The sequence below is a fragment of the Chelonoidis abingdonii genome, chromosome 12 (assembly GCF_003597395.2).
Source record: "Chelonoidis abingdonii isolate Lonesome George chromosome 12, CheloAbing_2.0, whole genome shotgun sequence".
Taxonomy (NCBI): domain Eukaryota; kingdom Metazoa; phylum Chordata; order Testudines; family Testudinidae; genus Chelonoidis; species Chelonoidis abingdonii.
In genome coordinates, this window is record NC_133780.1 from 7,454,551 (window position 1) to 7,468,841 (window position 14,291).

Here is a 14,291-nt window from a genome sequence, read left to right on the forward strand (position 1 = left end):
CTGTATTCCGTTTGATTAGACATAGATTTGTGCATTTTATTTTCTTTTGCTTGGTGACTTACTTTGTTCTGTCTGTTACTACTTGGAACCACTTATCCTACTTTCTGTTTTTAACAAAATCACTTTTTACTTATTAATTGACCCAGAGTATGTATTGATACCTGGCGGAGCAAACAACTGTGCATCTGTCAGTGTTATAGAGGGCAAACAATTTATAAGTTTACCCTGCGTAAGCTTTATACAGGGTAAAATGGATTTATTTGGGTTTAGACCCAGGACCGGTGCTAGGGTTTCTCGCGCCCTAGGTGCACGGCCATTTCACCACCCCCCGCACTGATCCGCGGCTCCGGTGGAGCTGCCACAGTCATTTCTGCAGAGGGTCCGTTGGTCCGTGGCTCCGGTGGAGCTGCTGCAGGCATGCCTGCGGGCGGTCCACCGGAGGTGTGCGAGCAGCTGACCGTCCGCAGGCACGACTGCGGCAGGTCAACCGGAGCCGTCTGCTGCCCCCCTGGCAAAATGCCGCCCGCCGAATAATCCTGGCGCCCTAGGCGACTGCCTAAGTCGCCTAAATGCTAGCGCCGGCCCTGTTTAGACCCCCATTGAAAGTTGGGCATCTAAGTGTTAAAAACAAGTATACTTCTGAGAGCTGCTTTCAGTGAAGCCTGCAGCTTTGGGGCAAGTAATCCAGACCCTGTGTCTGTGCTGGAGCAGACTGGAGTGTCTGGCTCAGCGAGACAGGGTGCTGGGGTCCCGAGCTGGCAGGAAAAACAGGAATAGAAGTAGTTTTGGCACATTGGGTGGCAGCACCCAAGGGGGTTTCTGTGATCCAACCCGTCACACCTCCCCCATGGCATAGATTACAATCCCAAACCCACAAAGATACATATAACATGTATAGATACCATTGATAAAGGGGTACAAAAATAAACAGGACATGCATAAAGTGAATTTGATAGTCCCCAAAATGCCACATGTGGCTGCAATATCTGTCACACAGAGTTCACATGTGAGTGTTATGCACTGTCCCTATTATCTCTGAATAAAGCTCTAACTTCTCATGGACATGCTGGGGATAATGGTACTGGGGGCCTGGTTCTCTGATACACCAAGTCCTTTTCGTGCTGCTCCAGGACAGGGGCCTCCTCATCTGCAGGAGGGATGGTGTAAAGCCTAACAAGGTGTAAAAATATAAAAATAGACCATCACTATGCAGGCAATGGCTTTAAAGGTAAAGTCAGAGGTCAGATAATGGAGAGGGAGAAGGAGGCAGATAGAAAAGTGCAAGAAACAGAGAACTGGTCACTGTGGAACTGCACAGGTTGTGGGAGTCTCAGAGCAGAGACTCAGCATCAGGAGAGACAGAGAGAGCTGGTTAAATTAACAGGAGGGAAACCACAGCAGGAGGGAACCAAAATACTCAAGTAGCTGTGGAGCCAGCCCCGGGGGTCTAGTGGGTCACCATCAGGGCTTCACTGAAGGCACAGAATGAAGAAACTGGCAAATAACTTCATGTCCTCGCTGTGAGATGAGGTCTAGCTCTGAGCCCTAGTCAGATGTGCCTAGTGCAGCATGAATGACTTGTGGGTCGTTACATCTAAACCGGAGAGTCTAGGATTCAGGACGCCTTTGTGGCTGAAGAGTCTGATTTGTGACGTATACGAGCTGTCAGTGCAGTGTATAGGAATTGAGTAGTGTCCTTTTAAATAATTAGTGAGCTCTGTAGTGGTACTTACTGTGTTCTGTGTTTTAGAAGCTGCCAGAAATCAGCCAAAGCAGTAGGACGCATGTATTATCTAGGCCTGCCAAGGTGGTGTATAGATAGTAACCATATTACTGGGGACTCAGCTGTATACTGTGGTTTCTCCATGTTGCTGGTTGTGGGCAGGTTGAGCAGACATGATTTACAAGACAAGGCAGTGATGTGAGATGCATGGTGATGACCAGCAATAGCAACAGCAGCAAACCCAGCGAGGAGGCCGGAGCTCCTACCTGACGCCAGCCTGTGAACCTGCAGAGCGAGGCAGAAAGCGACGTAGCCGGGCAGAGCAGAGCTCACTGTGGAGCCGGGGGAGAATGAGGGAACCTTCCCCATCATCGCAGCTTGGTCTGGGAAGCAGGAGAAATAACAAACCAGATGGCGAGTGAGTGTGATACAGTGACAGTACCAGCTGTCTGACTTTCATAGCTCTGGTCCATGGATCAGTTACATTTACATTAGCCCACTTCCCAATATTCATAGACTAAGGTCAGAGGGGACCATTAGATCATCTAGTCTGATCTGTGCCACAGGCCAAAGACTCTCACCCATTTACCCCTGTACTGAGCCCAAATTTGTGTTTGACTAAAGCATCTTCCAGAAAGTCACTGACCGTTGATCGGAAGAGAGCAAGAGATGGACAATTTACCACTTCCCTTGGTAGTTTGTTCCAGCGATTAATCATCCTCAATGTTACAATTCTGTGCCTTATTTCTAATTAGAATTTGTCCAGTTTTAACTTCCAGCCATTGGTTCTTGTTATGCCTTTCTCCACTATATTAAAGAGCCCTTTAGTACCCTGTGTTTTCTCCATGAAGGTGTGACAGGTGGGGAATTGTACTGAAATATTTTTATGAACAATCGGTAGGACTCTGTACTGATCCCGTTGGCATTGCTGCTGCTTTGGGGGAAAGAATTCCTTCTCTCGCTGGGACGTGGCCGAACAGGCTAGGTATCTGAGATGTAGAACCACTCCGACTGTCTGGGCTGGAATCAACCCATATCAATGGAGGACCTTGAAAAGACAATGGGAAGCCTCAATGATTAAGCATCAATTCCTACACCAAGTTTCTTCCCCCAACCTCTCTGCAGGGAAGAGGAGCCATAGCCCAGAGATGGAGCACAAAGGGAGAAGGTGTCAGGTGTTTGTGTTCAAGGACTGGGCTGACAGACACACAGGAACTTACTTGGGACTGAGAGAGAAAAAAGGGACAGAGAGAGAGTGAGCCAAGCTGGGCCCTCCAGCAGCACGACTTGGCAGAACCCCAGCTCTGGCCTCCTCTCTTAAACTTTGCTTCTCTGTGCTGACCTTTCAGACTCTATAGGCCAGGGGACTAACACATTGTTAGTTGGTTTGGAAAAGGCTGCCTGGTGTCAGTGCAGATACTCACTGAGAACACTGAGCCCTGAAAGGGTAGAACAAGTCTCCTGCAGGAGTCTGGCTTGTTGGACTTGCTGCAGGGAGCCATGGAGAAAGCCAGGGATAGCTGGTGCTCAGAGGCCCAGTTTCTGAGTCACTGAAGCCCTGAGTCACTGAAGCCACTTGCCTCTGTGGAATTGTGTGGGTCATGGGGTCCAGCACAATCAAGGGGTCACTCCCAAGGGCCTGGCTGAAGGCCAGGGCACACACCAGACCTTGCGAATCCATGACAGAAAAAGTCACCTCTCACTCTTCTCTTTGCTAAACGGAACAGATCGATCTTCTTCAGTCTCCTACTGTGAAGTGTTTCCTCCAGTCTCCAAATAATCTTTGTGACCCTTTCCTGCAGTTTCTGCAATTGTTTGGGGTGCAATCCAGACCGCCCGCCCTGCCCTTTCGAGTGCGGCTGCTCAGAGCCCCCGGAAACCTGCCCACGTCACACAGGCGCCTGCCTGGGAGCAGTTCGGAGCTGAGCTCTCTTAAAAACGTGACCCTAGGCCCCTGTGGCCGCTGGTGCCCGCAAGAGGCTGCGTGGGTGTGAAGGGCGGTGGGGGGCTTCTGACAACGGCTGACTTCACTCGGGGCTCACACCACATAGCCCGATGGAAGCTCTGGCTGGGTCTGGACTGTGACAAAGGGAAATGGCTGTAACCTGCCTCAGACCAGACAGCAGCAGGGGCCAGCACGGTCCAAAGAGCAGCCACACCGGGGAGGAAGTAGGTGAGCGCAAGGCTGGCAGATGAGTCACTCATTGAGCACCTGCATTCGGTGGTGGCTGCTGAGAGCCTGCCAGTGAGAGGTAAAGCTCCCCCCTCCCTGCCAGAAACCCCCCTGAGGGAAACAGCAACTTCCTACCCTGCCCTCCCTTGGGGTGATTTCCCCCCCCACCCCCCGGGAATGCAAAGCGCCTTGAGGGCACAGGCAGGTGCAGTTTGCACTCAGAGGGGGAGATTTTGACAAACACAGGGGAGTTAGGATCAATGGGGCTTGTGCTCCTGAATCCCTTAGGAGCTTTAGAAATTCTCCCGCTCCCTGCGTCAGTTACACCCAATCTGGCCCCAGGTGTTTCTCTTCCATCTTTCACCCTCTCACTCTGGAAGTTCACAGTGCTGAGCTGATGATGAAAACACCTGCACACTCCCAACCGTGCCCCACAGGGAAATTACAACTGGCGATCGGTTCCTATAGCTGTCAGTAAATGGAGCAGAACAGCAAACAAACAGGAACCTGGCAGTGGAGAAGTGACTGGGCAGGTCTCTGAATCTGTGTGGGCATCTCTATAGCCACAGCTGAGTTCCCTGTGGGAAAGTGACACTTTATCCTCCAAATCTCAGGAGCGAGGCCCTTTGATAGCAGCAGCTCCTCTGACTAATCAGTGCCAGGAGCCAGGAAATACCAAGGCAGCAGTTCAGCTGGGGTTGCAGTGAGTGACCCCCCTACCTGCGGAGTCCTGTGGAGTCATTTCTGAGCCGTTCCAATCTCCCGGCTTCGCTTGCCCCGAGAGCCATTCTCTCTAGGCACAGCTCCTTATCTCAGTGACTGGTTCCCTTTTCCAGGCTGTAATATCCATCCTGCCGGAGGGGTCAGGGAGCCACAGGGATTAACTCCAGCCTGCCCCTGAGCTTTTTGTTAATATATTTTATATTAAATGGAAGCACCATCCTCTCTTGGCCTATCCACTAGCTTCAAAACCGAAAGAAGGACGGAGGCTGGAACATGACTGTGACTGGCTCCTCCTCAGGATGGTTCTGGCACAAAGTTCAAATTCCTCTGACACACCCACAGCGCTAGTGAGAGGGCAGCTTTGGTGCCAGCAGCCTCAGCTCTTAACTTCGACTGTGACACAGTCAGTTCTGCAGGCTGTTTTCTTGTGCTCCACGAGTGGCTGTAATTACCTCAGCCCTGTGCAGACAATGGGACCAAAGTCTGCTTCAGCAGCCGCAAGACTCAGTGGTCAGGTTAATTCATTCTAGTGCCCTGGAATATTCCTCATTCCCAGCCCCACCCTACAAACACATACACGACGCGTGGCTGAAAATACTCACCGATGCAAAATTAACCCATGACTATTTGGGGGACAGGGTTTGTTGCTAAACTCTCCAGGTGGCCCAGCCCCACCCTTTGGGCCTCAGCTCCTGCAATGTTGTTCAGACAGCCTGGCTCAGACACTCCTCTCCTGGGCCCCAGCTGCTCTGCTCTTCTTCAAGACACAGGTGCCAGCAAGCCAAAGAAACAAAAAAGCAAGATGGTGCCTGGCTGCATGCAACAAACCTGCTGAATTCTCTGGGATCTTGGAAAAATGCTAAATTCCATCACTGGGGAATGTAGTGATGTTCAGGGTAAAAATGTCCGTGGATGGTGAGCTGAGCTGTGAGAAGTGGGCAAACATCAATGAAATATCACAATAGCCCGTAACAATACATGCTGATAGGAAGAGCTGCAAACAGAGCTGGAGCTACCCCATTGGGTGCCCTAAGCAAGAATAGTGTGGGGGAGGGCGGGGGGGAGGTGGCCCTGCCCCACCCCTGAGAATTCTAACTGCATTATTTCCACAAATCATGGACCTTGTGCTGCTCGGGGCCCTAAGCTACTGCTTAGTCTGCTTATGCCTAGTGCTGGCTCTGGTGGGAGACAGGCCGACTGAATCAATCTCCACAGACAGGCTCCTGGTTTAACTCCAGGACTGTGTTAAGATCATGCCTGGTAAACATGAGAAGTGTGGGATGGGAAATCAATGGACCACAATGGGTGTGTCTGAAATTAGGCCAAGCTTGTGAACATAATACTGAGAGGATGGGCTATTCCACCCACCGCTCCCCCTTGGGGTCCTCTAAAAGAGAATTTGGGGGGGAAATTAGCTGCTGGCTGACTGGGAGCCAGGTGAGCTGGAAAGAGCGAGCTTCACCATCATGGCTGCCACACCCACCATCTCATGGGACCTCAGAATCCACCATTACATGGTTGGGCCTTCATAGTCCTGATCCAGACGGATGCACTGACCAGACTGAGCCAGGGAGGGACCCAGGTGGCATCACCACCTCCACCGACTCTGGCTAAAAATCCCAGACACCACCTGGGATAAGAGACTTTGTCACATACACACACCCTGTGTGTCCTTTTCCTTCCCTATCTACCTTTCTCTGTCCAATACCCCTCTTTTTGCCTTTTGTATATTTTGCAACATAGCTTTAAGCCTGTGGCCGGAAAGAGGCAGCTACAAGCAATGCCCTACAGTTTGCTCTGTCCTCAGAGTGGCTGCTCAGACCGTGTGCTGTGATTCTCCAGCAGCGAGGCTACAAGTCAGAGTCAGATTCACAGACAGAAGGTGCATTTCCTCTCTTTGCTGTTTTTTTCTCTCCCCTCCTGGGCTTGTTCTGTTTGGTCGTCTAGGAAACGGGATTGGACTTTCACAGAAGTAATGGCAGGTCCAGCCCATCTCAACTAACTTCTTCCCTGTTACTCAAAAGAACAGCTATTACCATTTGTAATTTTCCCTCCTTTGATATTCACCCCTTCTGGTCAGCTTTTGAGAACAGGCTATTTCCACCTTAATTGAATTGGCCTCTTTAGCACTGACCCCCTCACTTGGTAAGGCAACTCCCATCTTTTCATGTGCTTTAATATTTATACTGCTTACTGCATTTTTCACTCCATGCATCTGAGAAGTAGGTTTTAGCCCACAAAAGCTTATGCCCAAATACATTTGTCAGTCTCTAAGGTGCCACAAGGATTCCTTGTTGCTTTTGCTGATACAGACTAACCCGGCCACCACTCAGAAACCATAAAGACTGACATACAGGGGGGTGCTTCCTTCTAAAATCTCTCTGCAGCTAACGGAAACAAGGCATGTATCAGAGGGGTAGCCATGTTAGTCTGGATCTGTAAAAGCAGCAGAGAATCCTGTGGCACCTTATAGACTAACAGACGTTTTGGAGCGTGAGCTTTCGTGGGTGAATACCCACTTCGTCAAAGACGGCAGGTAGTGAAAATTTCCAGGGGCAGGTATATATAGCTAGCAAGCAAGCTAGAGATAACGAGTTAGTTCAATCAGGGAGGGTGAGGCCTGTTCTAGCAGTAGGGGTGAAAACCAAGGGAGGAGAAACTGGTTCTGTAATTGGCAAGCCATTCACAGTCTTTGTTTAGTCCAGAGCTGATGGTGTCAAATTTGCAGATGTTATTAAAATGAGAGCCTGACTCAATACTTTAAATTTCAAATGTTTTAACTGTCTGTCCTTTTCTGTATCTGTAATAAAAGGTTGAAGGGATGTTTCATGGTGTGTTTGCCATGGGATTCAACAGGCTGAGGTCTCTGAAAACCAAACCTTGTTTAAAAGTGCTTAATATTAGAAAGTGTAATATCACGTTAACACCTTTGGTTCTTTGAGCCCATTGATTCCAGCCACATTAATACAACATACCATCATAAGCCCCATAGGGCCTTGACTCAGATGCCTGGTGCAGTTCTCTCTTTTCAAAGCTGCTGTTTCAGGCTGTCTGCAGACTCAGGCAGTCATTGCCTGTTCCCATTTTCAAAGTTATCTCCGCAACCATAAAGCTAGAAACTTAAGCTGAGGTTTCACAGCCACCTAGGGGATGCTATGATGACATTGCCCACAGTGCCATGTGCCCCATCTGTGACTGTAGCAAATATCTCCAATGGGCAGAGATGGGATATGAGATGGGAGGTCTCTGAGTTGCTACAGAGAATTCTTTCCCAGGTGTCTGATTGGTGGGTCTTGCTGACATGCTCAGAGTCTAAGTGATCACCATTTTGGGGGTCAGGAAGGAATGTTAGGACAGATTGGCAGAGACCCTGTTTGTTTGTTTGGTTCGTTGGTTGTTTTGTCTTCCTCTGCACATTGGGGCACGGGTCACTTTCTGATTTAAATTAGAGTAAATAGTGAATTCTCTGTTGTTTAAAGTCTTTAAGTCATGACTTGAGAACTTCAGTAACTCAGCCAGACGCTAGGAGTCTATTACAGGAGTGGGTGGGTGAGGTTCTGCGAACTGCAATGTACTGGAAGTCAGACTAGATGATCATGAGGACCCCTTCTGCCCTTGAAGTCTATATGAATTGGGTGCCCAAATGGGAACTGGGCATCCAAATGTTTTATGCTGTGACTTCTGAAGATGCAGATGGAGATTCTGGAGCCCAGTATTTGCAGCAAGAGGTGAATTCTGCAGCCTAAGAAATGAGGAATACACTGGGCCCAGCTATAATAAGGAAAATAATGTTTATTTAACACCCACCTGCCCAGGCTTCCTGCCACACTAGAGACAAAACCCTACAAAGTTCTGGTTGTGAGGAGTGTGACAAGGGCAGGCAGCTGGACAGAAGCTCAGCAGCAGCCCAAGATCAGCAGAGAAAACCCTCTCCACAGTGTCAGTTTCCTTCATAAGTTTCCTGGTACAAGTAAAATAAAACAACTTAGCAGAGTCTGTGGCTACGTTCACTTCATGCACAGACTGAGACCCCCAGGGCAGGGGCCCCTCTAGAGATCTCAGTCAGTCACTCTGTGTCCAGTGGATGTTTCCAAACAGCATCTGCATCAGTGCCGATTGCAATGGTGGATGAGGTGATGTGGGCTCTAGTTTCCTATGAAATAAATGAAGATCCAACAGCTCACTTCACACAAATCACCAGACATTGTTCTTGTATCATTGTCCTGTGCTATTACTGACCAACTGTATCAGTGTCCCAGAAGTGAAAATAACAGAACACCACTGGCCATCACATACAGCCCCCAGATAAAACCTCTCCAGCACATCATCAGCAATCTACAACCTATCCTGGAAAATGATCCCTCACTCTCACAGACCTTGGCAGGTAGGCCAGTCCTCTCTTACAGACAGATTCCCAACCTGAAGCAAACACTCACCAGCAATTACACACCACACCATAGAAACACTAATCCAGGAACCAATCCCTGTAACAAACCCCGTTGCCAACTCTGTCCTCATATCTAGTCTAGCAACACCATCAGAGAACCCAATCACATCAGCCACACCATCAGGGACTCATTTACCTGTACATCTACCAATGTGATATATTCCATCATGTGACGGCAATGCCCCTCTGCCATGTACATTGGCCAAACCGGACAGCCTCTACGTAAAAGACTAAGTGGACACAAATTGAACATCAGGAATGGTAACACACAAAAGCCAGTAGGTGAACATTTCAATCTCCCTGGACATTCTATAACAGATTTAAAAGCAGCTATACTTGAACAACAAAAAAAACCTTGAAAAACAGACTTCAAAGAAAAACTGAAGAACTAAAATTCATTTGCAAATTTAACACCATTAATGTGGGTGTTAATAGCGACTGGGAGTGTCTGGCTCACTACAAAAGCAACTTTCCCGCTCTTGGTATTCACACCTCTGCATCAATTATTGGGAGTGGACCACATCCATCCTGACTGAAATGGCCTTGTCAACACTGGTTCTCCATTTGTGAGGTAACTCCCTTCTCTTCATGTGTCAGTATAATAATGCCTGCATCTGTAATTTTCACTCCACACATCTGAAGAAGTGGGTTTTTAACCCATGGAAGCTTATGCCCAAATAAATCTGTTAGTCTTCAAGGTGCCACTGTACTCTTCGTTTTTTTGTGTGGATACAGACTAACACAGCTACCCCCTGATACTTGATTCAATGTATAGCTTTTTAAATGCCTTTTGAAGATTCTGCAGCTCATACTAGCGCTAGTGGAAGTGTAAGGCCTCTGCAGTGTGTATTTGTGGTAAGCTTCTGTCTCAAATCTGGACCTTAGCGTCCAAAATCTGGGTGCTTACATGAAACTCCCCCAAGCTTACTACCAGCTTGGATCTGATCTCGCTGCCACCAGACAGGAATTTCAGCGCCTGCCTCACTCTGGTCCCCAGACTTTCCCTGGAGAGACCCCCCAAGACTCAGAGACTCTGAGTCTACCGGCAAAGGACTCCCCGTCTTCCCTTCCTTCCCCTCCACCCCAGACGTTGCTCCTGGCTAACTGAGAGTGCCTAATGTAATCTCTTTACATCACAATACCAAGAAAACCTGTCCTTTCTACAAAGACGACAACCTCAATACAAGGGAACCGAGCTAATTCTTTCTCTTTCCCCGTAGCTTCTTCCCGCCTGGGACCCAAGGAGAGGTAACACAGAGCGGAGGGCTTCCCCTCCCCCTCTGCTGTCCTTAAGAAAGACAGTACCGTGCACAGAAATTTCTATCCCCTTGCCTAACTAGGAAAGAAACTCCAACCAGTTTTTAAAGAAACCTTTATATAAAAGAAAGAATACATATAACTAAAACCTGCATTAAGAGATACTACAGGGTATTGTCTTATAAGAAATAGGAATAAACAGTCTGATTAAAAAAATAGCCAATATAACCAGTCAGCAAAAATACACACATGTAAATACAAAACAAAGCATATACAAGCCTATTGCTTACACTTTGTACTCACAACTTGGTAGTAGAAGGGTAGACAGAAGATTGGAGATAGAAGAAAGCTTGTTTCTCACAGCCGAGGAAAAAAAAGACAGAGAACAAGCCAAAAACTCCAGAGTTCCCACTCTTACTTTTAAAAAATCCGGTTTCCTGATTGGTCCTCTGGTCAGGTGTTTGGTTCCCTTTGTTAACCCTTTACAGGTAAAAGAAACATTAACCCTTAGCTATCTATTTATGACAGTATTAGAGAGATTAGAATTACACTTTTCTCTGAGCAAAGCTTGTACTCCACTATGTCTTCCAGAGAAGTTTGCAGCTCCATCAAATGCACAAGCAGCCATCTGTTTGGGGTTTAATCGACAAGCATTTAACTCTTCCAAGTTGTGGGTTGTCAGAGATGCAGTCAACATAGGCGGCAAGTTATATGGGCCCGTGGTTCCCATGCTCCACCAATATTCCTGAAGGTGGGCCCAGATCCATCAATGTTTGGGCCCCAGGCCCCATGCTTTGGGGGTACCAGTGCCACGGGTCAGCAATGTGGGGCGCTCTCACTTCGGGGGCAGCTTGGAGTCGCTGTGTGCTATGGGGAGGTCCCAGCGCTGACCCGACTCACAGCCCATTGGCCGGGAACCCCAGCCAATGGGAGCTGCAATGGGCGGTGCCAGAGCTGCCTGGCTGCGCCTCCACAGCAGGGAGTGGGAGGGAGCCACAGGCAGAACAAGCAGCAGGAGTCACTGTCAGACAGACACAGCTGGTGAGCCAGGGGGTTATGGGGACAGACAGATGGAGCCGTGGGCAGGGGAAAGGAGCAGCGATGTGCATTCCAGGGCTTGCATAAAATACACAGGACAGAAGGGGCTTCCTGAGAGGGCTACAGCAATAGCCCCTGCAGAGCAGACCTGGGCTGTGGTTGGCTCCATCCATCACTCCCCCCTGCCCCACAGAGACCCACACTACCCTCTGCCCCTCCAAGAGACCCCCCAATGATCTTGTACCCCTGTCACCCCTCTCCAGAGAGTCCCCCCTTTGTGCCAAACAACTCCCCTCCCCCACTCCAGAGCTCCCTACAATCTCCCCCTTTGCCCTTGCCCCCACCCCAGCCCAGCCCAGCCCAGACCATTCCATGGGCTGGAAGGCTCCTAGTCTATTGGCCAGCATGGCCAGTGGGAGCTGCACCTGTGGCGGTGCCTGCTTGCAGATGCAGACGTGCCTGGCTGTGCCTCCACAGCATGGTGTGGCGGGGGGAGCCACAGATAAGCAAACCCCAGTCATCATCATCACAGGCCCAGCAATTCTCTGGGTATTTAATTTCACTGAGGCAAGTAATTCAGTCTACTCTTCTTTTCCAGACAGTTTGTGGCTTCTCCTGTAAGAAAACTTACAATGTCTTTGTCAAGAAGTCCAGTTATAGTTTTTTCACTTGCGAAACAGATTTTCCGATTGTTCATAAGCTCATTTATTTTGTTAACTCGGTTTCATAGGCAATTTAAAAAGTCACTTGAATTGTACCTGGTTTTTTCCATTGGTCCAAAACCACATGGAAGATGTGCAGATTTTTATTTCTGTGAGCCAAACCACCCTGTGTAGAAATGTAAAGGTCAGAGCCAGAAAAGCTCTGCAAGGGTTAGAGTCCCTTCAGGAAATTGTCCTCAAGTCATTCATTCTTCTGGGCATTCCATTCTATTGTTCCCTCCTATAGTGATAGTGATCAGTGTTTCCACCCATAAGGGAGAGACAGAAAACTGAGTCAACCCTGCAGTGACTCTGCCTCTACCCTTGTTCTCTGTCTGCTCACTCTACCAGACCCTTTGGTCTCCCTAGGATTGCCCCTACCATTACTCTGTCTGGGTCTTCTCTCTCTGGAGCTTCTCATGAAGTAAAGTCTGTCATGACAGGTTCTTATCTCTGTAATGTATTTCATTTTGATGTATCAGAGAGGTAGCCATGTTAGTCTGGATCTGTAAATGCATGCATCCGACGAAGTGGGTATTCACCCACGAAAGCTCACGCTCCAAAACGTCTGTTAGTCTATAAGGTGCCACAGGACTCTTTGCTGCTTTAATTTTGATGTATTTATTAAGTGTTAGTTAATGCATTATGGAAGTCCTCCTTCAGCCCTCTGTATAAGATAATCCTGTTCTTTCCATATGTTTTGCCGACGGGGTTTTCTGCAGCCCTAGGGCAGCCAGCTGTGCCTTTGCAATGGGTGAGGGAAGGGGACCATGAGATCCCTATTTATGTGATTTGCAAGAAGTGTTATCATTACTCAAGGTACCAAATATGTTTAAATGATATAAGTGCCTTGTAAAATCCCAAAGCAAGCTCATTTTCATTTCTCATATACAGTATACACACATTTTTCATTAATTATATGAGTTGAAATTATTATTATTTATTATTATTATTATTATTATTAGTTAGGTTACTGTTTGGGGGGGTTCAGTGTGGCAAAATGTGTCCTATTTTATGGGTTAAATGATTGAATGACATGCTAGCCCCCCACCCCCATTGTCCCTTACTAAGTCGGGGAGGGAGGTGTAGGGAAGGCCTGGTCTCACTGAATAAAGTCTCCTGCTGCAGCAGCTCAGTAGGTTACATCAAAGAGAAGCTGCAGTGACTAGGCACTGGGATGCCTGTGCCTTTAAGAACCCAGCCCTGGGAAGCCCATGCTGAGAGGTTTTGTCTGTGAGAGAGGAAATAAAAAATTCCCTCTGCTCCACCCACTCCTCTGCCCCTGCCTGTGCCAGGGTTTTACCCTCTGGCACCCCCTCACCCCTGGACTTAAATCCGGTTCCTTCCGCCCCCATCCCTGATTTTGCCCTTCAGCCCCTCTCCTAACCCTGCTTTTAGCAGTTTGACGCCCCCTGACCGGTCAATTTTCGCACCCTGCTCAGAGCCTGGCCACTCCCCTGCTCCGATTCGCCCCCTTTGCCCCTTTTAAACCCTTATAGCCACAAGCAGAATCTTATCCCTAGTAAGAGCCAGGTGAAGGGCAGTGGCTTCAGCAGATGTTACCGAGCATGCTCAGTTTGTGTGCGACCGCTGAGTTTGCTAAGGAGCAAATTCCTACAGAGCGCAGGAAAACCGGAAACATTTCACTTCAAACGTTCCATTTTTCCTTTTATCGCTAACAACTAAAACAGCCCCCAGGCCCGGCGCCCCTCAGGTAGTCGCCTCGGCTACGTACCCCTAAATCCGGCCCTGGTCCCCATGTCTCTTACCGAGGCTGCGGCACCAGTTCCCACGGAGCCGGAGGGTTTGAGACCCGACCTGTCATCGTTACTCGTGTGACATTTGTAGCTGAATTGACGGGGCCAAGCCCCACTCCCTGCCTGGGCCTTCCACACGCTTCAAATCTGAAAGCACGGAAGTAGGGGAAGTGAAAGTAACAGTCCGTGTCCCGGGTTGGTTGGGGCGAAGCAAAATCCACTTAAAGTTGCGCACGCACACACCCCTGCAGGGCCCGGAGCTGGTGGGGAGGGGCCTGGCAGGGGCAGTTTGTTGGGTGAGCCAGTGCAGGGGTGTCAATGCCCCCCCCCCAGCTGCTGTTCCTGCCCCCCAGGGATCGCTGGGTTCTCAGTAATTCCCCTATCCAGCACAGCCCTGTCCCGCTGGGGAACATAACGCAGCAGCAGAAAAAAGCACCAGCCAGTTCCCACCCCATGGCACCGCCCTGGGTGG

The 14,291-nt window shown here is 49.0% G+C and overlaps 3 protein-coding genes across 6 annotated transcripts in view; 1 reads left to right on the plus strand and 2 right to left on the minus strand.

Moving 5' to 3' along the window:
• LOC116825579 (butyrophilin subfamily 1 member A1-like) overlaps positions 1–2,136 on the minus strand; it is a 177,348-nt gene extending 175,212 nt beyond the window's left edge. For all 4 annotated transcript variants that reach the window (XM_075071616.1, XM_075071615.1, XM_075071614.1 and 1 more), the window contains exon 1: positions 1,990–2,136. In XM_075071616.1, coding sequence (XP_074927717.1) covers positions 1,990–2,095 — 106 coding nt within the window. In that variant the 5' untranslated portion in view covers positions 2,096–2,136. The remainder of the gene's footprint in view (positions 1–1,989) is intronic.
• Positions 1–14,291, plus strand: part of LOC116825933 (zinc finger protein RFP-like) — a 469,299-nt gene that overhangs the window by 384,102 nt on the left and 70,906 nt on the right. The window lies entirely within an intron of this gene.
• LOC116830653 (E3 ubiquitin-protein ligase TRIM11-like) overlaps positions 1–14,291 on the minus strand; it is a 394,044-nt gene that overhangs the window by 175,212 nt on the left and 204,541 nt on the right. The gene's annotated exons all lie outside the window — the stretch shown is intronic.